This window comes from Dermacentor silvarum, chromosome 5 (assembly GCF_013339745.2).
Source record: "Dermacentor silvarum isolate Dsil-2018 chromosome 5, BIME_Dsil_1.4, whole genome shotgun sequence".
Classification (NCBI taxonomy): domain Eukaryota; kingdom Metazoa; phylum Arthropoda; class Arachnida; order Ixodida; family Ixodidae; genus Dermacentor; species Dermacentor silvarum.
In genome coordinates, this window is record NC_051158.1 from 92491006 (window position 1) to 92517130 (window position 26125).

The 26125-nt window shown below is 46.1% G+C and overlaps 1 protein-coding gene across 1 annotated transcript; it reads left to right on the forward strand.

Moving 5' to 3' along the window:
- The first annotated feature begins 407 nt into the window (after positions 1-407).
- On the forward strand, positions 408-13157 carry LOC119453603 (putative ATP synthase subunit f, mitochondrial). Its single transcript, XM_037715659.2, has 4 exons — positions 408-565; positions 2408-2506; positions 6964-7080; positions 13028-13157. Exons 1-4 carry the CDS (start codon positions 487-489, stop codon positions 13054-13056), a joined length of 324 nt encoding a protein of 107 aa, XP_037571587.1. The 5' UTR covers positions 408-486; the 3' UTR covers positions 13057-13157.
- Positions 13158-26125: the final 12968 nt, after the last annotated feature.

Below are 26125 nucleotides of genomic sequence, written 5' to 3' on the forward strand. Positions count from 1 at the left end.
GCCGGCATACAAAATTACAAAAGAAGAGTGGTTAGTAGAACACCTAGCGGCGGTACTACGGTCGGCAAAAAGCTGTTTTGTGATAAAAATAAGGTTAGGTATGGCTTTTGGGTTTTATATTTTTAATTTACATGTTTTTATTATTGTGTACAAATATTTTGAACCTAAATGTAAGAGTGAATGGTATAAAAAGTAACACTTCTTGAAGTCAAACAGTTTACTTTCTTTAGTAACCAAACCTTCTACCCTAGTGCTTTTCAACTCTTTAATTGTTTCCAAATAATTAATAAAAGGTTATCTCGGAGGTCATGTTATTGCACGACGCACTACGTCAAAAAGAGGTCTAATGACGTCATGGTCGGCATTTTTTTTACCCTACTTGTTCTCTTTAGGAGCCACACATATCAGAGGTCTAGCAAGTAGTAAAGGTCATCACGTGACTTTGCCGACCGCTTGCCTTTCCGTTCACCTTCATCGAAAGCAACGATGGCCTTAGGAGACTACCCGCCCGAGTACAACCCCAGGGTTCACGGACCTTACGATCCGTCTCGCTACTATGGAAAACGTGCGTACAACCTCAGTTAACGGGGCTGGTGTATCGCGGGATCATTTCACTTCGAATTGGCCTTACTCAACCTTCATACGTGAACGCACGCCTAAGCCTCGTGTTTCTGCTTGCTCCCAGCGGACGCTCTTTTAGCCGCAAAATAATTAACGTCGAATGCTTTTTGGCTTTTGTGTTGGTTGCTTCTTAGCTGTCGCATAAGCGCATATTTTTTTTTGTCTGTATTTGTCTTCGCGTGGTTGTGTAGTGGCTCAAGCTCGGCAGGCTACTTGCTCGAAAACTAGGATTTCAGAATTGTTTCATCCTCGGGTTCGTGTAACGATCGGGCCGGTTTCTGTCTAGCATTGTAACGTCCAAACTTTGAGCTGTCATCGACGCATTAATACTGAACTTTAGAACAATCTTGCTGTCCAAAAGTGGAGGTTTTGAAAGCATTCCTGCCGTACGAGCTAACAGTAAGTCCGCACGCAATCAAACAGCTTTTCGCTGGCTTGCATTTCACATACAGGAATGGGACTCAAGCGGCAAATACAAGAAGATTACAAGAGCAAGAAATAAAGTGCTTACATTCTTTCAAGCTTGAGTTTTCCTCGCTAGAGACAAGGGGCAGCACCGTGAAAACTCTTGTGCTTCGCTGCAGCCGCCCTTTCCCCCGCCTATGTATGAAGATGGGCTCATATGAATCGTCGCAATGTTTTGTGTAGTACGCTGAATGCGCTGAAAGACTGATGGAATAGCTGTAACAATTGAGAAAAAAAAAAGGCTGTTTACGTGCTGAAACTGTGATCTGATTATGAGGCACGCCATAGTGGAATACTCCGGTTAATTTGGACCACCTGGGGTTACCACATAAATACAACATGTATTGTAAGTAACTAACGCTGAGCTTTGGCTATGTGCAATCAAAGTGAAACATTTGTTCAGTGCCGCAGTGATGCCATTCAGTGTGAGTTTGAATGAGTAACGAATAGTGAAAATAATGCCGAACTAATGGAGGTCGGGTTAGTTGATGGAGGCAGAATGGATGCAAGCCGCAGCACCTTAGGATACATTCGGAAGTTATGTCAGAACTAAGGCTGTTTCCATAGGCAGAGATGCTCTCTACTCCGTTTCATAGCCACCGGCAAACACTATGAAAGCTAGAGAATCTTCTCAATGATCTTATTTGCGATGAAGAAATACTGCATCATATATGAAAGATGTAGGTATGTATCATAAAGTGGTGAACAGTGGTCGAACAAAAAGAATGTCACTGGAGCGAATGTGTCGACAAGGGGACAAGGGTCATTGTCAGGGTCAAGTACCCTTGCTGGAATGGCGTTTGTTCCCGCAACCCTTCTTCCACCACTGCTGATCACTTCAAGTCTTCATTTTCCCGCAAACTACTTCTCTCACGTAGCATTCAGTATGGTTCTTTTATGTCACGAAATAAGGCGTATTTATTATGTTTACCAGCTTGGCCAACTTTCGGTCCTACTACATGGAAAAGGTCCCAGATCCGAACCTATTTACCAGCAAACAAGCAGAGTTTGAGCAACCATCTGCGACAGTGGACTGATTTGTGCTCGAGATCAAATGGTATGTCGCATACTAGAAGCACAAAGGTACACAAATATTGTGCACTTTGTTGTAACTATTATGTCTACAAGCTGTAGTTACTCCATAGAAAAAGCGTCTCGGGTCGAACACAATTGCACCGTGAAATTTGCTGAGTTAGGCTTCTATAACTGCACTACATTTCATAGCCTTCACATCATTGCCTACTGAGTATAATATCGGGGGCAGGTTGTTCCTGGAACATGTCCTGGCTTGTCATCTAATGACTTTTTTTTTTTTTGACAGCGGACACTCCCTTCTCGGAGCTGCGTCTCACCGAGGTTTCGTCCTGGCTGATGAGGCGGCAGAAGTCCCCGAGGGCCTTTGCTGGCCTCTGCAGTAGAGGTTAGCCCAGTTTTGTTGGTTTCGCTTGGGTCTTGCATGCACTGTACCACTGCTTCCCAATGCTCTATGTGTACTTCAGGCGGCCACCCTTTCCACTGCTGTATGAGATGTGCAAGGGTGCATTTTTTTTAGGCCAGTTGGTCACATGCACGGAGCTTCCTACAAAAATTACTAGAGGGAGCGCTCCTAGTGTGTCCATTCGTTATTTCCAGTCTTTTGCGCTGTTTGATTGCCTTCGTCTTGTGAATTGATAATTTAACAAAAGGTTGCGTTTTTTATAAAATGCAGCAATTTGCAGTAATCGATAATTTTCAACAAAATGTTGCGTTTTTTATAAAATGCAGCAATTTGCAGTAATTGATAATTTTCAACAAAATGTTGCGTTTTTTATAAAATGCAGCAATTTGCAGTGATTATGCACGAGTGCAGAGATTTATTGCCTTGCTGTGTTTAAAAAAGGTATGGTTGCTTGGAAAACCAGAAAGGTTAAAGGGAATTATAAATGCCGTGAGAACACTTGATGCCGCATGCATGAAGATTAGACATTTTCGTGTACCACCTGTCATACCCATGGTGACCTAACGACCGCAACACCACGGTTCCCCGTAGAAATTTTTGTAGGAAGTATTATTTAAGCATTTCAGTGGCCATCGAGCTTGCCGCATAGCAGTGACACAACTCCTTAGAGTTTGAGAATTGCGAATGCGTTCGACTTGACAGATGTTGAGAAGTGCCTGATTGGTGGGGGACTAAGCCAACTGAGGGAAATTACAAAACGAATGAATATGAAAAACCTTCTATGCTGGCAAGAAATAATTTGCATGGCACATCTGCGCTCAGTTTCATGCCAGACGCATCCTTGTTTACATTGACGTCACTCGAACCCTTATTGCTTTTCTTCCCTCCCTTATGATGCACTGTTTTTAGCTGTATCCATCATGTTTCAAATGTAGCACTTTCAAAATCTCATAGTATTATGCGTACAGTTGTGGTTAGTTGGTTCAGCGAGTCGTAGTGACCCACTGGGTTGATACCTTTGAGGCAGCAAGTCTAGCGCAGAGGAATGCAAAAGCATTAATGAAGGTCTAATAACGCATTAGTGTGTTATCCTAGTAAAAAAAATTTATGGAGATCCAACGCACATTTTGTAACCTATGGGAAACAAAGCTTTTGTGAAGTGGCTAATAAAATGCTATGAATTTGCCCAGTTCATTCCTGCATATTTGGCAGGAAAAAAAAAGGCTTGTGGCGTATATGGGACGTGATCCTCCAGCTCCGGTATCGGAGAATGCAAGGAAGGAATTTCACTTGCAGTGGCTAGACAAGGCAGGTAGAGAGTGTCTATGTTGGCAGTGAAGCTTGCCTCCTGAAATCATGGATTCACAACACTTAAAATATTTCTATCTATGCTATTAACCAACCAATTTAAAAAATGGTTGCGGTACAACAGTTTCTAGAACGCACCTAACTAACAACGTCGAGTGTAAATCAAAACTTGTTCTGGGGCCTGCTGAGGGGCCCTTTAAGGCAAAACATGGCGTCTTCCATGTATTGCATTTACAATGAAGAATGCACCACTGTTCTGTTCTTGGAATATCTATATTTATTGTATGGCATCACCATAGACATTTATTTCTGGTTCATTCTAGGTGAAACAGGCTAGTAAAACTCTCAAACAAGCATTAAACTGCATTCACCATTATTTTTGAAGGAAATAGTCTTCTTGGATGAGCCTTACTGGCTGGCATCCTACTTGTGTGTGCATAACCCGTGGGATGATGAAGTTAGGAAATTTGCAGGCGCAAGTTGGAATACGCTAGCGCAAGACAGGGGTAATTGGAGATCGCAGGGAGAGGCCTTCGTCCTGCAGTGGACATAATATATAGGCTGTGATGATGATGATGAACCCGTGTACTTAGATTTAAGTGCACGTAAAGAACCCCAGGTCGTCCAAATTATTCCGGAGTCCCCCACTACGGCGTGCCTCACAATCAGATCGTGGTTTTGGCATTAAAACCCCATTATCTAATTTTTTACTTGTGTGTGCATACTTCATGGGGCCATAGACTAGAAAATAATTGATATCTTCCAGCGAATTACAGTTGGCACTTAATATTTGGCCTGGGTAGGCCATGGGCCGGCCATGTAATGCATAGGATGGATAACCAGTAGACCATGAAAGTTACAGAATGGATACCAAGAGAAGGGAAGCGCAGTCGAGGAAGGCAGAAAACTAGGTGGGGTGATGAAGTTAGGAAATTTGCAGGCACAAGTTGGAATCAACTAGCGCAAGACAGAGGTAATTGGAGATCGCAGGGAGAGGCCTTCGTCCTGCAGTGGACATAAATATAGACAGATGATGATGATTTGACCTGTGGCACCCATTTCCTTCTTAGACCTTGCTTAGTTGTGCTGTATCAGTTTAAAGAAGAACTAACTAGCCGTTACTGAGACTGCGTTTCATATTTATTGTTTGTCCATTCCCTGTTTGTAGATATATGTCGGGTGGCTAGGAAACTCCAAAAATCTTGTGAACATGGAAATAGGAACATTTTAAACATTTGTAAATGTCATGGAATGGTCTGAGGAAACTCAGAAAATGCATGGCATCTCTGAAAACAGCGAAGTAAACTGGTCGAGATACAAAATGTGTTCAATACAAGTTTCTATGCGTCAGTCCTACTGCAGCCAAGGAACTCTCAACAGATTGCATTTTTACTGCGGAGCAATCATTGGAAAAGCACAATAGGAAAGTGTTAGTCAGGGTCACGCAACTTCAGTTAGTATTAATTCTTTTACAATTGTGAAATTGGTGCACCAAGAGTGCCACATAACTTTTTCCAGTTTTGCAGTCACAGAAATTTTTGGTACACACTTGCAACAGCATGCTTAGGATGGGACAGTTGTGAAAAGAACATGAATGGCAAAGTACTGACTTATAGCAGATGTTTATTGAAAGTTTTACAGAGCATACGCATATAGTATCAAGTAAAAAAAAAAAGCAGCTAAAGCAAAACTAGATAACTTTGTCATCGGGTGGTCCAGGCAGGTGTATGTGTGTGTTGTGAAGGCATGGGCTAGTTTCTTGTGAGATAAAGATAACGGTGTGCAGATAATTCCATCTCGCGGGATGCATTTCTGCCTATTTGGTAATTTCTTGCATGCGCTTGTTTATTTCGGCACAACTATCAAACTACGGCGAGCACCCAATGACCGCAGCGCAGGTACGTGTTATGATCGCCTTCCCTAGGAACTAGGTCGCCATGCTCTCTTAGCTGGTCATCGATGTGACAGCTTATTCCACCAAGTGGCGCTAGACATAGGAAATTGCAGAGGAGACAGTGAGAGGACTGCAAGGTGCATAGGTGGCACGATGACCTCCACGAGGCACACTAACAACCATTGTTAGTAATCCGAACAAGCGACGGGCTCAGAGGAAGATGGGGACTTTGAGGTGATTAACAATGGGCAAACGAGAAGTGTCTCTGTAGCCAACATTTCAACAAGGAGACTTGTCTGTTCTTGCCTTGATAAAGACGAAATCCCCCTGTGAAAATGTTGGCTGCAGAGACATCCCTTGTTCGACCATAGCTAATGTGCCTTGCTGTGGTTGTGTTGCTGTCTCCTTTGCTCTTTTATGTTTTCTAGCTCCGTCTACAAGCTGTGATGAAATGTCTGGCCCAGCAATTTGTTTCGCACAACTGAACTTCGTAATCATGGCATGTGAGCGACACTGTAAACTTGCAAAAGGGCGTTACAGATAAGACATGGGTGAAGAAGCAAGTAAAACATATGTTGTGCTACTTCCAACTGTTCCAACTTCCTAAAATTGAATGTAGTGCTGTGTTTGTTTTACCTGTTTCTTTGCCTATGTCCTATTTGTAACACCCTTTTGCAAGTCCTGGGTGCGGCGTCCGCATTTCGATGGGGTGAAATGCAAAAACACCTTTGGATGGGAAATTGGATGCACGTTAAAGAACCCCAGGTGGTCGAAATTAATCCGGACTGTCCTACTATAGTGCACAGTCTACCACAAAATTTCGCGTACCACGGGATCTAAGAAAACATTCAATTCCCGAGCAGCCTGTTGCAGTAGCCAGTAAAGCTGTATACGACAATGTTAGCATATTCTAGTCGAGGCTCGAAATGCGAATAGCAGGCTGCGTTGTAAGGCTGTGGAGATATTCAGGTTTTTCTCAATTTCATAGTCTAATATTTTGTAGTTGACTGTACAACGTAATCATATTGTGGTTTGGGCAAGCAATACGACATAATTTAACCAGTTTCATTATGTCCTGTGTATAACCCACTTTTGCTGATTTACTATGGTTTAGCAACTTGCCCAAGTTCCACAACCTGTTGCAGTATACGTTGCTGTGCCTGTGAACTTCAGATGTGCCTTTGTAGCGCTAGGCCGCACATTTTCTATACACCTCCTTGCTTTCTTCCCATTGCAGCATTCTGGCGCTGGCAGATGAAGTATGTGCAGCCCAAGTATGCAGGCATCACGCCGCTTGTCCAGTTTGCGGTGGCCTCGTCCCTGTTCTTCTACTATCTGAACTACGGCAAGCTCAGTGAGTACACTGCTCTACTTGTCGTCGACAACAGCTGCAGTCAAAAGCTTAATGAACAGCAGCATTCACGATGCAGCTGAATTATTGTGCAGCCTGGCCGCATGCTGGCTGAACTGTATTGGTGTACAGTTGTCGACTGATAATTAGGACGTGCTTGATTACAGTCCGACTGGCGTACGAATAAGACTGATGTGCTAAATATAGTTTGATATATCAGATAACTCGTTAAACCCAAACTCACTTGTAACAAACTTTTGTGGTGTGTTCTTCATACACTTGAGCCTCGTTAAAACGAAGTTGAAGGAGGCGCTGTAATTACTTCGATATATCCATTATTGCCCTTTACTGCATAATATGGTAAATGGTGTGCACAACTTAAGCATGTAAAAAAGAACATGGCTTCGTGGCCCACAGAGCCGCTGCGCAGCCACATATGCGATAAAATTTTAATAAAACAGTAAAAAGAATCATTGGTGTGTACAACATGTGATTCGGCCCATAAGGCAACATCTTTTATGATAGCTGCCTTCAATTCCAATGTGATGGTCTTTTGCTTGGTTCACTTGTATTGTCATGTCACTCGTATTGTCACGCTTGGCCCACTCAATTGTCTTGAAACTGACGCACTGGCTACGGGGTTAAAGAGAACTGCATGCTGCGTTGCAATGTTCGTTGTGGTCGACGGCACATGGCGCACAACATAGTACGCCGACTATGCAGCTAATCGGCCGGTCTTGTGTGGCTTTGCTGTGTAAATGCTGATGCCAACAAACCTGGCTGTGTACTGGCTTTGCCTGGCTGGCTTGTGGCTTTCGGGTCTGCACTAACGCCGATCTGATCTTGGAGCCTATGCCTAGCTGCACCAGCCTGCACACTGCAATAAAAAAAAAATGGATGCCCTGGTCCTTTGCATTGTCGTGCATAGCAACTACCCATGTGCAAGGAACTTCAGCAAGCAGCGCTATTGCACTTCTACCCACCAGAGTGGCGTCATGGCTTCAGCGTTGCACTGCCAAGTTCAAAGGTGCGGGATCAAAGCCCGGCTGTGGCGGCCGCATTTCGATGGGAGTCATATGTAAAATTGCCCATGTACACTGCATTGGGTGCATGTTAAAGAACCCCAGGTGGTCCAGATTATTCCAGAGTTTCTCGCTACGGCGTGGCTCAATATGTGCCAAACCCATGTTGTGGTTTTGGCACATAAAACCCCAGAATTAAATTCAATTGCATTCTCTCTCCCACTGTGCCATGTTGTGCAGGCTAATGTGCAGTTAGGTGTCTTCTGAGATTGCGCTGGTGTGATCTCTTGAGACCACACTCAGGCCATGCTAGCCATTCTGGCTGTGCCTAGCGTCACCGCAGAGAGAGAAAAGTGCAATGATGATAGCCATTGCTTGTGTTGCTTGACGGCTTATTCCAGTGTTGCTTGACGGCATATTCGATTCGGGGATGCTGGAGTTTTGAACTGCCATTCCGAACCCCATGGAAAGCAATATACTCGGCGCGAAACGGTTGGGTGTTTTTCGGTTTTGAAGACAAATCTAGTTTGTTATATTCATTCGCAGGACAATTTTACTTTGTTAAAACAAGGTTTAAATGCATGGATATCTAAGTATTTTAACGGAAACTTTGTTTACTTTGTTATCCAGTAGACTTCCATTAATTTGATGTCGACCGAAAATCTTGGCTGGTGCTCATACATTTCTATGGTACCAAACTTTCGTTATTTCGCTGCTGAAGTTCGCCTTCACCAGATATTCAAACTTGGTGGGTTAGCAGCCTCATTGGGCCGAACGATTTCAATTATTTCAGTGTCCGTCAGCGCACCGCATGTTTCAACACTGCTATCATCGGCGACGTACTCTTCGAAAGGGACGTCACCGGGAGCTGCTTCAGGAGTATTGTCGTCGAGCTCGCTTGTGTCTGCTTCCCCCGCTGGAGAAGACGAACTCCTGCCACACTTGCATTGAAACCACACGCCCTGAAGCAGTTTGCAATTGTTTCCTCTTTAACGCGGCCCCACGCTCGCGCTAGCATGTGGATGACAGGAGGCTCACCTCGTGGAGCTGTCCATGCACAAGAGCAACCGCTCAAGAAGGTGCTTTCTGTACAGCACCTTCACATTTTTGATGATCCCCTGATCCATTGGTTGCAACACAGATGTGTTGGCTGGCAAGTAGGCGACGCGGATGGCGCTCAAGGCCGGCACATTCATGTGGGCACTGCACTGATCTACAAGAAGCAATACCTTGCGGTTAGATGATGCGAACTTGCGATCTAGTTTATGTAGCCACTCTTTAAATAGGTCCGACGTCATCCACGCCTTCCTATTGGTTGCGTAATTGACAGGCAGCGTTTTGACGCCCTTAAGAAATCTAGGCTTAGCTGTCTTACCGAGCACCAGCAGGCGACATCGCTCCGTGCCAGTCATATTCGCGGCAATTAAAATGGCCACTCTCTCTTTGCTGCGTTTCCCCTTAGCACAGTCGTCGTCCTTGAAGGTCAATGACTTCTCGGGTAACATCTTGTAAAAAAGTGCTGTCTCGTCGGCATTGAAGATGTCTTCCGGCTTATATTCGCTCAAGTATTCGCAAAGCTTTTGTTCTCTCCACGTCACGTATGTTTCCTGGTTGACGGACGCCCTTTCACCACTCACGCTTTTGAACACCACGTCGTGTCAACCATCCATCCGAAGAGGCAAAGTTTTCAATTCCTAACATCGCCGCAAGCGATAAGGCTTTCCCTGCAACGATATCGCCACTGAGCGGAAGGTGATTGCTCCGTGCCTCCCTAATCCAAATGAGCAACATTTGCTCTAACTCCGGGTGGGCGCGCCAGTGCGCATTCTTTTGCGAGACATCTTAAACTGGTCGTTTTCAACCGTTTCGAGTATCGAGCACTTGTTCTTCAGGAAGTTTGAGTGTTAGGATTGATGCCGTACCTTTGTGCGATGTCCTGCTTGCCGATGCCTCCTTCCTCAACTGCTTTCACAATTTTTACTTTCGTCGCCAAGCGTCCGATAAGGTCTGTGGGTTGCCATTGTCACGACTGCAGGTGAAATGCGGCACGCCGCAATTGGAACCTTTGTGCAACGAGGCTGACGCACTACGACAACTGCTACGACACTCGAAGAAACTAACGGAGAGCGCGGAGAGGCCTAGTATTAGAGTGTACTAGAGTGAGGGAGTGGGTCCAGTGGACGCCTTGGCAAGCGCCGAGGGTGAAGCAAAAAACGTGGAAAATGTGGCGGCGCTGCGGTCGCCTTCTTCTGAATCTCCGGCCAATAAACGTTGGCTCTGGCTGTTTCGGCAGCACTCATTGGCTGAGGCGAACTCATGGGCTGAGTAGCTGTCGTCTGCTAGACGCACCGTTGGTGCGTCATTTGCGTTCTTTTCGCCGCTCTTTTTACATTTTGATTTACAATAGATCGGTGAGGAATAATCTCAGTGTTACCGCCACTGAATATCCGCCTGTCAAAGCTCCATGCAGCTGCGGTAGGGTCTCCGACGCGACAGGCGTTCGGCCGGCATGCGGGGCCGCTCATTCGGGAGAAAGCGACGGTGGCGCCACCAACTTTTTAATGAATAAAGCTTCATCGGGAAGCCTGCGTTGGACCCACTCCCCCAATTTAGTGCATTTACTAGTATGTCAGTGCCACAGAAAGACCACGTGGTCCATGGACCACATGACCACATGGCTAACCTTGCCGCCTCATGATCTTCGGCGCTGTCAGCTGCGATGCCGAAGACGCCAGTACCTAACATTGACGTTTCATGAGCTGTGACGCTGTAGTCAGCTGCGGTGCCAACGATGCCCATGCGGCACGCAAAACTGATTTTCACTTTAAAATAGGAAATTTCTCTAACATTACGATCACGTCGAGACATTCGATTGAGAAATAACTTCTAATTAACCAGTGTTTTAGACTAACTACTAATCACTGAGCATTTTTTTCTGTTGGTTGGCATGCAAAACTGACTGGACCCCTACTTCACTTCCAATTAAGTGACTTCGAATTATCGGGAGTTGACTGTACACCATGCCCCTCCACATTCATGATCAGAAAAAAACAAAAAGTGCTGAATTTACCATTGCAAATGGGATTAGATTTTTAACGAGCTTTCATATGAAAGTGGCGTGTCGTTGACGCCATTTGCGAGCTATTGGCCACAGATATGAAGTACACAGTGCCAGTATTCTTGAGCAATCACTTCGGACGCTGCTGTCACATTCATGAGAGACTGCATAGGACTTGTCAAAGTAAGCAACCGACAGCGTTCTTGGTACTGCGCAGATAGCGAGCTTAGCATAGTGCTAGAAATGCTGGCGGCCGATAACGTGGACTAATTCGGTGCCGAGTTGCGCGAAATCTTGGGGAAAGTTATTGGTCGACATTACCACTCTAGGTCGTAGTCAAGCACAATATGAACCCACAGCAACCTACGCAAGAACATGCTCGGTTTCCATTTTGTGATGGTGATCACACTGCGTCTGACTGCTCTGGCGGTGGTAGGCCATTACTGACGCCATGAATGCAGTTTTGCAGTTGACGCCATGAACGCACAGGCAAATTTCTGACCAAAATTTTCTTCCAAAAGTATACATTAGATGTAGATAACTATGGTACTGCCGAATGAATCAGTGTATTTTGGTGGTTTTTAATTTCACCTGCCAGATTAGACCTTGTTGTCGGTCTTATCAGGGTTGAATTATTGGAAGTCGACTGTCCCATTTCTTTATAATGAAGTTAGCGTATATATGAATTATCTCCAGTGAAGAAAGAAAAAAACTAGGAAGAAATCTATTTCATGAAAACAAAACAATTCAGCAGGCAGTAATTTATGCCTACTTCTTGAACTGTTTTTCAGCATCACTAAGAATAGTGTACTTAATAATTAAGCGCAAGATTGTGTTCTGTTCCAGTCGACTTTCCCAAATGTCGGCACAGTGCCCACTGCAGAAAGGGGGTTTTGAAGTGCTGACGAGGCGGATTCTCACATTAAGAGACTTGGTGGTGGTGGCAGCAGGCGCCTCGAGTTCATTATATCCAATGTCCTGGTTATTACAAGGAAGTTAATTTACTTACATCGGTCAGTAAGTTTCAGATGCTCAACATATCATAGAGAATAACTTCCTTTACTCGGCTTTGCTATATTCGACTGAACTGTACTCTGACAGCTTTGCAGCAACCCACTCACTCCATAGACGCTGTATTTATTATATAAAGCATCCATGACTTTGGACGCCAGAGAGCATGTCATTCGATCTCGTACTTCGCTTGCATGGCCGTGTGTTAACTTGGCTGCCAAAATGAGCAGAAAGAGCAAATATTTTGTTGAACATTCTCTGTGGATCCCTGAAACTCAAATCTAGGACTAGTCTACCCAGTAGTCAATGACCACGTACAAACTACAGGACAAGCCAAACCAAACTGTTAAGTTGTCATGGCTGAGTCTGTGTGTCATGTGATATGTGTCCTGCGGTTCCGATGTTTATTCCTTCACATGTTCAGTAGCGACCCAGTCTCCGGTGACTTCAATGTCTGCTGTTATGAATTCTTTTTCTTTAGCTCAGAATCGCCTTCACATGGTGCCAATTGCTCGATGTCTGTACATGCTGTTAGAATAATTGAGCATGTCTGTATTATTGGTGCCTAACAAACAGTTGGCAGCTGTCACATACTTTTTATGAGTGCACTTCTGGTGGACTGAAAGGTGTAGTGTATATCTCATGCTTTGCTGATTTTTTACTAACGACTGACTGTGTATCTTTGATGTGTGCCGTTTTGTTTCCTTTGATGCTCTCAGCTCCAGGTAGGCCTAGTGGCTACAGTAAATGGCCAGCAGTCATTTTGTGCTCATGTCATTGTCTTTAGGAATGTGTGCATCAATTAGAAAGCTGCATCAAACTGTGAGTTGGCTCATTTGCATGTTTACTTATGTTTCAGAGCACGAGAGGAAATACAAGTACCACTGAGAAGTGGCAGTTACCTTGTAGAGCAGATCAGCATTGATCTTGTTGGTGTCCAAGGTTATAGGAAAGTATTGCAAGCCTGAAATAAAGCATTCGAAAAAGAGTATTGCCATGTCATTTTTCCACAACGTTATTACAAACACACAATGATAATAATGCTTTAATAATGCAAATTCTTTGTACACAAATGTAGACCTACCAGCATAGGTCAGCAAAATAAACAGAGCTCACCCAGACTCACTCACAATATTTTATTTTTTGCTTAGGGCTCATTCGAACTCCGCAAAATTTCACTCAGCTGGCCTCACTTGCACTTACACTCACTAGAATTTACTGTATATACTCGTGTAAGAGCCACAGCCCCCCTTTGGAGGGCAATATTTTTGAAAAAAAAAATTCATAACATCTTGCCAGGAAGTGAACTTGGTTCACTTGCCGCTAGATGACGCTAGCTGCTTTTCCTTCGCCGTCGCGCTTCTTTGTGTGGCGCGTCGTCTTGGCAGTGTTTCCAGTCGGATCGATGGTATTTCATCTCTGAGAAGGGAGCCGTTTGGGTCAATGTTGGTGAGGGACGATGGGCCGGCATCTGAGGTCGTTTACTGCAGCATTTAAATTGCAAGTAATTGAATGCGTTGAGGGCCGTGGTAAGCAGGCGACAGTACGAACCGTTAGCGGGCCGGCATCGGTCTTATTCTTGTAAGGGCCGCACCCAGCCAAGATTCTAGAAAGAAATAGTGCGGCCCTTGCACGAAAATATATGGTACTCATTTGGGCTCGCTCAAACTCGCTCGCCACAATCCTACTTGGCTGTGCTCACTCAGACTCGCGGATAGGTCCGCGGGTCAATTCATGGGTGAGTTTGCTGATGTATGGTGCAAGCACGATTACCTACATTATATATCATTGGTGCATCTGCCAATTCTATCCTTCGAATGATATCTTGCCAGTTCTCAAATTTCCAATTCATGCTACACTATTCAGGCGCGGATCCAGGGGGGATGTCCGGATGTCCTGACCCCCCCCCCCCCCCCCCTCAGATTTCTGCATCGGCCCCTCGCTGACAGGGGGATGGCCCTGTTGAAAAAATATGGCCACCAGCATTCTTCAAAATTATTTTTCGCGAGTACCAGTGGTAAAGCTAGCTCGCTCACAAGCCTAGTTGTATTCCGTAGGGGTGTGGTGTTGCGAAGTTGCCGTAGTTATTTTTTCTCATGCACACCTTGGACCTCCTGGCGCCGGCCGTGCCTTACTCGTCCCGTCGGTGGCGTCGAATGAACGAGGGGACGTCCTTTTTGCCAAGCACGCCGATGTCCGCGCGAGCGCCTTCGCGCCTGATCAACTTAGTTCCCCATTGGGGTGTCATCGGTTTCCTCATTGGCTGTCATCGGTTCCGCGACCAACCTGCTTAATGAAAGAGATCTCTCGCTGAAGTGTTCATATATAAATAATAACAACTAACAGCTAAACTAAGAACTACGCATAGGCAACTTTTTTTAACTGTAGCACTCATTGTGATCACAGTTACACTTTGACAATATCCAGTACGAGCACAGTACCGTTCGTACGCTACAAGTTTTTCATTGTAATTTCGCAGTTGTATTGTCGTACGTTAAGCATAGGAGGTTCAAAGCCGCCGGATCCGTTTATCTGAGTGGCTGTTCTCGCGGAGCGGGGCGAAGCCTCGAGCAGCGGCTGCCAAGTGGGGGAGCGTGACGTCAGCGGCCAGCGCGCGAGCATAGAGAAAGGAATTGCGCGGGCATAGGATGGCGTCGCGCGCCTTGTGTAAAAGGATGACGTCGCGTGGGAAACAAAACATCAAGACGCTGGCTCGCGCTCATGGCTACTACGCCACATCGTTCTTGTAGGTGGCGTCGTGAGTCTTCATACGCGGTGGTTCGCATATCGTAAACAAACAGCGTAGTGGTTGCCGCGTTGGAGCGGAGCGTTACTCCAAAGCAACCGAAGGTGCCTCAGCCGAACACAAAGAATCTTCTTAAGGAAATCAAGGTGTCCCAACAGAACTCCAAAGATGGACCCGTGCTTACACGTTTATAACGAACCTGCGACAGATCATCCCAAATTTTATTTTAAGAAACAATACAGGCTAGATGTACCGGGTGTTCAAAATTAAGCTTTATGGTTTTCTTAAAATGAGGCACGTGAAAACCACCTCCGCAAATAAGTTATGTGGCCAGGGGGACACAAAGTGAGATGATAATTATCGCTAGTCAGCAGCCGAATTAACTAAAATTGAATAATTACCTTTTTATTGACTGCAGTAAGTGTGTATGTTTGTAAAAGTTAGAGGCAGTCGTGTTTCTACACAGTTTCACTTGGAAGAATTCTTCTAGCATGTCTATGCTCCGAGATATCCAACTGCAAATTTTAATTGTGGTTCGCGTGATTACGCATGCAAGAGAGTGAGGATCGGCGCAAAGCTCCTCCCTGATGTGCCGCGGCTGTTGGGTGCGGCGCTTAGTCTGACACACGGCCGGGCTCGACTGGCGCGCGCGTCTGACAACGCGGCGGAGGCATTGGCAAAGATAATAACTGTCCCCCTTCCCCTCACGGCTGGCGAAATAAAAAAAAAAAAATCGAAGAACCCATAACCGCTGTCGTAACACGCGACCGCGCAGCCTGTAAAGATGGCGGCAGCTGCCATGCCGAGATAATGGCGCGCGCGGAGAAGCCGGTGGGCAGTGCGCGTGTGTAATGGTGACTAGACGACCGGGCATGGTCCTTGCCTGGGCTACGCAAATAAAGTCACTGCTGATTTCCAAGTATTATAAGTTTTATTGAAATCAAAAGCAACAACTGTACCATCAAGATCAGAAACCTTTTTAGCGATGCTAACGAATATTTCATGCTGCCGCTTTAAGTTGGGTGTTGTCATGCACAAATCTCATGACAACACTTCACCCATCAAGATGTGAATGCCCTAAAAATGTTCAAAATGCCCCCCTTCCACAGCAATGCAAAGCATAAACTGCTCTTGCGTCGACTCGATAACTCTGCGAAGTACGACAATTTAAATTTGGAGTCGGATATCTCGGAGCACGAACACGCTAGAATAATTCTTCCGACTGATACTGTGTAGACACACGACTGCCTCTAAGTTTTCAATACAAACATACCCACTTACTGCAGTCGACAAAAAGAATTGTTCAATTTTAGGTAATTGGGCTGCTCACAGCGATAATTATCATGTCACTTTGTGCCCCTGGCCACATAACTTATTTGCACAGGTGGTCTTCGCGTGCCTCCCAGTGCCTAATTTTAAGAAAAGCATCACCCTGTATTATCACCCTGTATTATCAGGCACAGCCGCCAAGCACATGGCTGTATTGGATAATGTCATTTTCCTATAAGCTCGGAGAAACCGATACCTGGCTTCGCTATAGGGCTTCATCTTTCTGGGGTTTTACGTGCCAAAGCCAGTTCTGATTATGAGGCACGCCGTAGTGGAAGGCTCCGGATTAATTTTGACCACCTGGGGTTCTTTAACGTGCACTACAACATAAGCACACGGGCGTTATTGCATTTCGCCTGCATCGAAATGCGGCCGCCGCGGTCGGGATTCGATCCCGCGATCTAGTGCTCAGCATCGCAACGCCTGAGCTGACTGAGCCACCACGGCGGGCTACAGGTGTTGCTCTAGCCGTATAAAACGCGGGTTTATCGTGAGCAGAAACGGTGAATTTTGGTATATGAGAGAGGCTACTATCATCATCATCATTGACAAAAGCTGACCCCCCCCCTCAGAAAAAACCTGGATCCGCCCCTGCACTATTGACCAGCAGAAATTTAATTGCTACCTTACAAGATCATTAAGGTAAGTTCGCTACTGACAACATAATAGTTACTGACACTTCTTAATCTGTGTACAATTAGAAGGTAGGTGTGGGGTCCTTCTCTGACTCGCTTCAATGGTCTTACTCTACCTTATTGATTTCATACCATATTTCAAGATGAATATTTTGGCCTTACGAAAGCTTTCGGTCAATTCCACGGGAGATAGAAACAGGTAGTCTATTGGACATTTAAAAAATTTCTGGTAATTTTACACATTACGAACATGTGACTGGATAGGGCTTAAAAGGATACTAAAGAGAAACAGAGTTCAGCTGGAATAAAAGAGGGACCTTCAGGAATGCATGCAGTTTTTGTTGAGTGCAAAAGTATGAGTTATTAGCGGAGAAATTCGTAAACAAAGACCAAATATCTCTTCCTCAATTTCTCTCACCCCTGATTTGGCGCTGAAGCAGTGTCGTCACAGATTTCATTGCTCTCAGAGAATCGGAATGCGCCATGATACGTCACCGCTTGCGTAAACGGCCGAGGCGCTGGCTGCATCATGGCCGCTGCGTTTGCGTTCGCCGCGATGGATACCGTTGCTGCCGCTGAATCTTGCAACGAAGAGCTCGCCAGGGAAGCAGGACTGCATTTCAGCGATATTCAGTGAAACGGATTGCGAAATGATCCTCCGTGCTCGAGCGGTAGGTGTTTCCGCGTGCAATGGCGGTGAGCCGCCGGCGGAGAGCAGAGCTACGTTTTCGTCGACGGAACGCGAGGCGTCCGGTCCGCCAGGCGACGATGTTTCCGACAGAACAAGCGTAGAAAGTTTCGCACGTACCCGGTACGGTTATTTCGTGGCTTTATTTAATGACATTCAGCACTCACCGAGCCGCCAGTTTGCTGCTGCAGGGGCACCGGTACGGTGTTTGATGAAGGCCGCATTGAGGGAACAGGGGCGTGAGAAAGGACTGGCCTGTGGGGCACGCCAAGATACTTTCCGAGGGCAGGATTATATACATAATCCGAGGGTGAGAAATGCAGAGAGCACACCATCGGTTTCTCTGGCTCTTTTGCCGTTTTATAATCGGCAGAGCACTGAGCCATTGCGAACGCCGGGGAGCCGGGGCTCATCGCGCGGCACCACATGAAAGGACACAATGGGGTCAACACTGCCGCTGCCCCTGAGCAAGCGCCTTGGGCCATTTATACAGCCCTCAACACTACACACACGAGTCAATTTCTGGTTGTTTCCCGCGAAGTCAATGTTTTTCGAGCCAAGCATCACGCAACCAAACACTGTAGAGCGGAACAGGCACGCGCGATGATGCATGGGGCGAAAACAAAACTATCATGATCGGATGTGGCGCCATGCCATTTTTTCTTATTTATTTAATTTCGCGCTAAACTTGCACTTCCTCGCTTGAAACGGTTTAAAAAGTTGGCAAATGCTGTGTATGTACGTTTAAGGTGTATTTCATTTTGCGTTTTATTAACAGCGATAAATCGCTCTCGACCAATCGCGACCGGCCTGCGTTTGTAATCTCCGACGTCACGAACGTGTAGTGCGGGAAATTCGAAGGGGCGTCAGCACCTACCCTTCAGTTTTTCGCTATTTTCTCGCTTAGTTAAACATCTGATTTGTAGTAAGAATGGTATGACTGTGATCGTGAAAGGATAATCTACCATTTAAGCTCAACTTCCGGTTTCTCTTTAGTGTCCCTTTAACTGCTACTTGTTTTTAAAGAATACTATTAGTAAACGGAGAGAAAATCGTAAGAGGTCGTTGGGCGACGACAACAATTTTACCAAATGTGTTTTTTCTAAAATTCGCGTCAGTGCTTAAGGCCACGCAAGTGTAATGCAGCAAATATATTTACAGTGCAAATAAACGTCGAGGTGTCTCGTTCGTGGACGCCGCTGCCTATCGCAGCAACCGAGCCTTCGCCGCGGTCGCGGTCTCATCCTCGCAGCGGATCCTCAACTCCGCCACGATCCTCACTCGAGAGCCCGAAGTAGCGGAGCAAGTAGCCATAGCCCTAGCTGTGCTCGACAGCAAACGGGATGTCATCTACAGCGACTTCAGACCGGCCATCAAAGCCTTCGAACGCGGCGTCGTCTCGGACCAGGCGTTACGCATCCTCCGCAGCGCGGATCAGAGTACCCTCAAGCACCACACCGTCATCTGGTTCCCCGCCCATCTCGGCCGGGTGCCGGGTGCTCCGCCAAACCTCAACGAGATCGCCCACGACGCAGCGCGTGCGCTTACTGACCGCGCCGTCCCAGGGCAACCCCACCTCGCCGAGATAGAGACCAACCGGGATGCACCCATTACGTATAATGAAGTCACCAAACACTTCTACCTTGGACGCCGCATCTTTCCGCCCCCACACCCCAAACTTAACAGACCGCAGGCGCTAACCCTACGCTTATTACAAACAGATACATACCCAAACCCCGCCTAACTCCACGTTCTCTATATATATCCTGACGCGTACCCCAGCGACATGTGCCCCTCGTGCGGATACACGGCGACACTAGCACACATGCTCTGGGAGTGTAGAAACGCTCACCCCGACTCTACTTCGGACAAGTGGGAGAAATCCCTCAGAAGCTCGCTTCTCGCCGACCAGCAATGGGCCGTCCAGTAGGCCCACGAAGCGGCCGCCAGGTATTCCCTGTCGGTCCCTACGTGGGAGACGCCCGCTACGCCCTAAGCGCGTCCTGCAGGACCCAAATAAAGTTTGTCATGTCCAGTCCAGGGGAAGTACCTCATGGCATTTGCTGGATTTGTGAACAAAAACATGTTGCTCATATTTGGGACTTCCTACTTCACTCGATATTCCAGCTTGTTGCGATTTACAGCAGGCAAGGGCATTTAGGTGGATAACACACCTACACATTTTTGATCTACTAATTTTTCAGTATTTTCTTTTTGCTGAATTCACCATTTTTTACATAGTCTTCTTGGATGAGCCTTACTGGCTTCCAGTTGCCAACTGTATTTGGATGCCATTACTGGCATCGAAATACAGTTGGCAATCAATATCGATGACAAAAATCGATTTATTAAAAATTATATTTTCATTTTCTATAACTTTTCTATCTGATTTGGAAATATCTTCACTGAAAAACATAAAAGTGCTTTTAAAAATTTGTTGCATCAGCCAAGGTGGCGGAAATCGCGAAAAAACGGCGTTATTCAAGCGCCACTAGAGAGTTTTGTGGGTCCGGTATTCCAGTAAACGCAAGTGGACGTGACGTTTTACTGGATGAGTGGAGGCGCAAGTGTAAAAGGTCTGCACGGTGCAGCCACTTGGTGGCGCAGTGCTCAACCAAACAGCTAATATTGCAGTATTTTTGCTGCTGGAGTAAATTTTTGGTAGCAACAAGATTGCGCCACTGGCAGCAACACGATTACGCCCCCCTTAAATTATTAGAGCGAAGCTCCAGGAAGCTCGTTCCTGCGTCTCGCGTCGTCCCTCACCGTAACGGAGCGAACGCGGAGCGGGGGAAGAAGGCGATGGCGAAGAGAACGCGAGGAGGAGGGCATGGCGAAAGCGTGAGAAGAAAGCGTAGGGCCGCGCAAACAGGCTCTGCGGTGACGATGGTTTCGAGATGGCGCCAAAGTAGCGTGCGTCATATGTTCACCGATGACGGCAACGATAAGGCATGAGGCGAGCGCGTCCACCGAATACTATATATATGAAAACAAAGCGCTGCATGAACGGAGGGCTGTCTGCGGCGGCTGCTGTGAAAGGCGACGTACCACGCGTCACCCACGCACTGCCTCGCGATGAGCGAGGCAGTCGCGCCACACTTCGCCGTTTGTAATGTGCCGCACGACACAGATTGTCTGCGCCAGCCAATATACCGCGAAATGAAAACACATCGAGCTGCGCTCAAATTACGCATTAGGGAGTATCGTAATCGTCGGTTAATTTCTTTGAACAGCGAAGCTGTTTAAGCCAGCCGTAATTTGTGGTTCGTATCAAAAACTATCGTCATCAGCAATGAAGAAATAAAAACTTTCTTGGCGAGGCGGGATTTGAACCCACACGCCCAAGGCGGGCGTCGTAACCACTAGGCTATACAGCTACGCGTGCAGAACATGCATTTATGCGAACCAAATGGTTAAGTTCGAGCGTCGTCGTCTTCGTCCACAGCTACCGCGTTCGCACGCGCTCATGCACATGCTCTGCGAGGTGAAGAAGAGGTTTTGAGCGCTATGCTCGGGAGAGAGATAAAGAAAATGAGAACGAGAGAAACGCATTCACGGAGCGGGTCTGCTGGAACGCGGTGTCGGCATTGGAACACGGTGTCGGTGTTGCAAGCTGCGCTAAGCAACGCGCAGTGACGGCCGTTAAGTCAGAGACGCGCGAAAAGACATTATCATCATCATGAGTAATAAGATGAAAAGTACGCGCGCACTTCCGGAAAATGCTGGGCTACGATCGCCCAGCTTCGCTGTTTCAAGCCTTGCGCGGCCGAGTTCAAGGTTAAGCGTTTTTTTATTGCGATAGCAATTATATGGACACTCAAAAGCAGATTTCTGCCGTCGCCGTCGCCGTGAGGTTCCGTATGACGTCAATGGAGATGAAATCGTCGCCGCGCGCCGAACGCTGTATGTGCGAGTGAAAGGGCGCGAGGGGCGCGCGCTTTCACGGGGAGTGAACGCACGGCGGAGAACAAACGCGCGTTCTGCGCCGTGCTCGCTTAAGGGCTGCAGAAGTAGGCGTCTCTTTCCTCCTTTACAATCACCATATATGTAGAGCAAACGCGCCTTCTTCCAACGCGCGAGAGGCCGTGGGGGAGGGGGGGAGGGGGGGAGGGGGAGGGAAGGGTAGGCACCAAGTGCCTATTTATATCAGAGGCTTCGGCAACAGTCACCAACGCCGCACGCATTTTGAGCGAACGCGGGCAAAACGCCGACGGCGTCGACAACAGTTCTGCGTGTTGCCGGTGCTGCTGCATGTCCAAGTATATACAGCTGATAAAGCTAATATCATTACTCCGTATAGCTCTCTACAAATTTGCTATCGCAATTGATGCTTCGCCTTTCAGGTGAAACTGCGACAACTTTTTTATGTCGAAATTACTTTTAGCTTTTCAATTCAGCGTTTGCTTCACTCTCACCCACACTGTTATTGGAAGTGTTATAACCGTTATAACAACATTAAACAAAAAAGCCGGCAGATCCCACGCCCTGTGGGAATCGATGTTATGTGAAGCAGTGTGCGGGGAGCCTACCAAGTTAACGAAACGACCATGAGAGCACCAAGACGTAGGCGGCTGTTTCATGACTTACATGACACGCATGTCATGACATTCACGTCACGAGTCCTCAAGAGTCCCTTTAGCAACGCCTAGGAGACCTTAAGGTAAAAGCCTTAGCCATGCCCATGACTATGACTTCAACCAGTGACCTTTAGCCTTTACCATCACTTAATTCCGCATCCGAACTCATTTCAGTGGTTTTTGAGTGTTAATCTTTTTTCGCCGAGTCATCGTCATTTTTGCTGAGTCATGCTCATGACTATGGCTTCTACCACCATCCTTTAGTGTTTCCTTCACTTAGTACCCACGTCAGAACCCATTTCAGTGGTTTCTGAGTGTTAATCGTTTTTCACTGAGTCATTCTCATTTTTGCTGAGTCATGCTCATGACTATGACTTCTACCATTACCCTTTAGTATTTCCTTCACTTAGTACCCACGTCCGCACCCATTGTAGTGGTTTTTGAGTGTGTTTTTTCGCGGGGTCATTGTCACTTTAGGCGGCTGTTTTATGACCTACATGACATGCATGTCATGCCATGTCATGACCAATCATTTATTCGTCATACACTGTTGTCATACTAAGCCAATTTTGGCGCCTACCAAGTTAACGAAATGACTACGAGAGCACCAAGACCTAGCTAGCTGTTTCATGACATACATGATATTCATGTCATGACCTATCATTTATGTCCGTCATACACTCTGGTCATAGTATGCCAATTTTGGTAAATATTAAGTTAACGATACTACCATGAGAGCATCAAGACGTAGACGGCTGGATAAATAGATAGATGCTGTCAAAGTGTCAAATGTTCGCCAAGAAATGATTCACATTTAAAAGGCGAAAGCTTGCACTAGGCCTCGCAAAGCTCAAGACACAGCGAAGCTGGCCGATTGATTGCGTTTCTTGGTTGTAGCTAGCCCAATCGGAGCATACAAGATGGCGAATTCGACAACACTGCGGAATATTCACCGATATCCAAAATGGCACACCCGAAGACAGCGTGGCTCACGTGGTGTGATAAAGTGATGGAATGGCTGCTTGTCACGCCACTCTCTTTCTGGATGTATCACGACGTTATTGCTTCGTGACGTGTAAGTGGTTCACCAAACAAAATATACCGCTGAACAGAATTGCAGCGGATTTCAACGACGCTATAACGCTGTCTTTGAGAGTCATCGTCAATGGTTTCTACCGAATTTTTCTTTGGAATCATGCAGCTGTGTATCGACATACTGCATCTTTGTAAAAGAGAGCGCTGTGACGTCACTAGTGCTCAACTACATCTGAGAAACTTTTGAATTTTGCACACATTTGTAACATTCGAACATGAAAATGAATGTATCGAATTTTTTTTTTTTTGCTGAGATAAAAATGAATAAACGCGCCTTTTTCGTCGTGCAATGGCGACCATTTATCCGTCGAGAGTTATTATACTTTGTTTTAAAGAACGGTAGATTAAATATACTGACACGTGTACTTATTTATCGTAAAGCCCCTATATTTATAAATATAGGGGCTTTAATTTATCCTTATCTCGGGGACCGCATTTCATCCACTAACAACTTAATCGCTCAGCGCAAGACGCGCCTGCACGATTGGAACTTACCAGAATGTTATCGATGGTTCTATCCGTTGCCAGTTGTCACGGAAGTTTGTGTAATCTGATTCTATGCGCCACGCGAATTGTGTAGTACTTTTTTGGAAGACACGCGGGCACCAGCGATTACTCTGGAACCTTCGATGACTCATGTATAAAAGCCTGCGCGCTTGGCCCGCAGATCAGATTTTCGACAAACGCCGACTGTGTTCGCCGCTATTGCTGTGCTTTGACTCTGTAGCCTGTGTTTCTGGGCACAGGTTCGCCTAATAAAGAGTTAGTTTCGTCATTCAGAGTTTTGATACTGTGTTCTTCACCGTCACTACCACGCGACAATAACAAAAAAAAAAAAAAACACACACACACACACACAATCCTAATTGCACACAATGTCGATGTGGTACTACTGTGGTTCTGTAAGTTAATTAATTGCAACACCCAGTAGCGGAAACAGTCCAAAGCGCAATATAACGTGAGAGTGGTATTGAGTTTCCACAAAGCTTTACTTCAAGAGCTTTACTCTGCACAACTGTCCACGGTGTTTGTAAGTATGCTGGTACAGCAAGCATGGGGATGGGGGTAATTATCGTTTCATTTGCGTGAGCTTAATATTTCTGGATTCAAACGGTTCTGAGACTTTGTAAGTTGGCCATTTTCAACAAAATATTCATTTACATATGCAACAATTTCCAATGACTATGCATGTGCACAGGCACTTACTGCCATGCTGTGTGGAAAAATACGAATGTTTGAAAATATAGCAACATAGAGAATAATTACTAACGCAACTACATGTCTGACGTCACAAGCACGAAGATTAGACAAATCCATGTACTACCATCATTCCCACAGTGGCGGAACCATCGCAGCGCCACTGGCAATATTTTGTAAGAAACACATTGGCCCATGAATACAGGTAACTACGGCAATGATGTTTCAATAAAAAAATCTTACGACATTTTAAGGATTTACCGTTTTCGCTCAATGAGTGGATATTCTTCGGAAGTCGTTTTTTGCAATTGCTGATTTAATTTCCTTGCGTGAGTGAAGTGTTAATATCCGGCCATTTAATGTGGTTGGTACACCAAGATTTTAGGCGTTTTGCATATCATGCATACGTTGTAGCACGAATAATTTTCTTGGGCGGTGTTCACGGGCAACCTCATAAGGGTTGCCACCAAGAACTAACAAGAAAAACAATTAGGGAAAAAATTTAAAGGACGTTTCGGCTGTTCATAATGAGACATATGCGAAAGAGTAGAAGGTTGTGAAGGATTGAAGGAAGGTGGCGCAAGCGTCGCGCTTACAAGTGTCGAGAGCTGCCGTCACTGTAGTTTAGAGTCTGCGCAGTAGTCAGGATGCACATTTACATTCAAGATCTCAATTGTCGGTCGCAAGGACACTTGCCTGCAGCCAGTCTATTTCGTGACCGGTAGAAACCGCGTTCTTGGCAATGGCGTTTGACGTAGTGTTTTTCTTTTAAAGACGATCGTCTTTTTTGGGCTAGCTAAACGCGAAAAACTTCGTTTGGCTGTCATTCGATTCAACCGCTCGGCCAAAACCAACCAAGCTACTAGCACTGGTGGCACGGGGTCATACACGTCAACATTATACAGCGCAAAGGCAACCTCAGGCCTATTTGAGGCAAAACATATGTACATACGTAACCGTGATCGGCGGCGTTCATTTAAGAATACACACTGGACTGGTTTTTACGTTAGTAAATGAAAAATCAACGCGTTCGAACATGGTGTCGGAAGACGCTATGCGTTAAAAACAAGCCGACTGAAGCCGCGGCTCTGTAGCCGCCTTTAAGCTATCAGTAATAAAAGGTCCCAACAGACCAGTCCCAACAGGACGTCAAGAACTATGCAGGCTACTTTCCTGTCTAAACAAGATGGCGACTGAGCAGGACGCTTGGAAACTCGACGGGAAGGTTGTCTGCGCGCACGAAAACGTGGACGCGCTTTTCTATATCCTTTAATGCAAGTCACATCGTGTTTTTCATAGGTTCGCAGGCGAAAATACTTAAAATACTGAAATGATGTGCGCTTTTCTCAACTTTCTTTTTGTCGCCGCGAGGTGGCGTCATGTCGCACAAGCGTCAAAAATAAGGCACTGTGGAATTACAATAGGTACGAAGTGGTGAGAGGGATTTGGAAAGGGGTGATGGTCCCTAGTTTGACTTTCGGCAATGCGGTCCTGTGCATGAGATCAGAGGTTCGAGCAAGGTTGGAAGTTAAGCAGCGAGGGGTAGGTAGACTGGCTCTGGGAGCACACGGAAATACACCAAATCAGGGGGTACAGGGTGACATGGGATGGACGTCATTCGAGGGCAGGGAAGCCAGCAGCAAGATAGAATTTGAGGAGCGATTGAGAGAAATGGCAGAAAAGCAGTGGG

Bases quoted from the DNA above. Each gene is read 5' to 3' on its own strand.
- LOC119453603 (XM_037715659.2), top strand. From the start codon at position 487: ATGGCCTTAGGAGACTACCCGCCCGAGTACAACCCCAGGGTTCACGGA. The intron at 566-2,407 runs GTGCGTACAACC...TTTTTTTGACAG, and splicing joins GTCTCGCTACTATGGAAAAC to CGGACACTCCCTTCTCGGAG. The intron at 2,507-6,963 runs GTTAGCCCAGTT...TTCCCATTGCAG, and splicing joins TGCTGGCCTCTGCAGTAGAG to CATTCTGGCGCTGGCAGATG.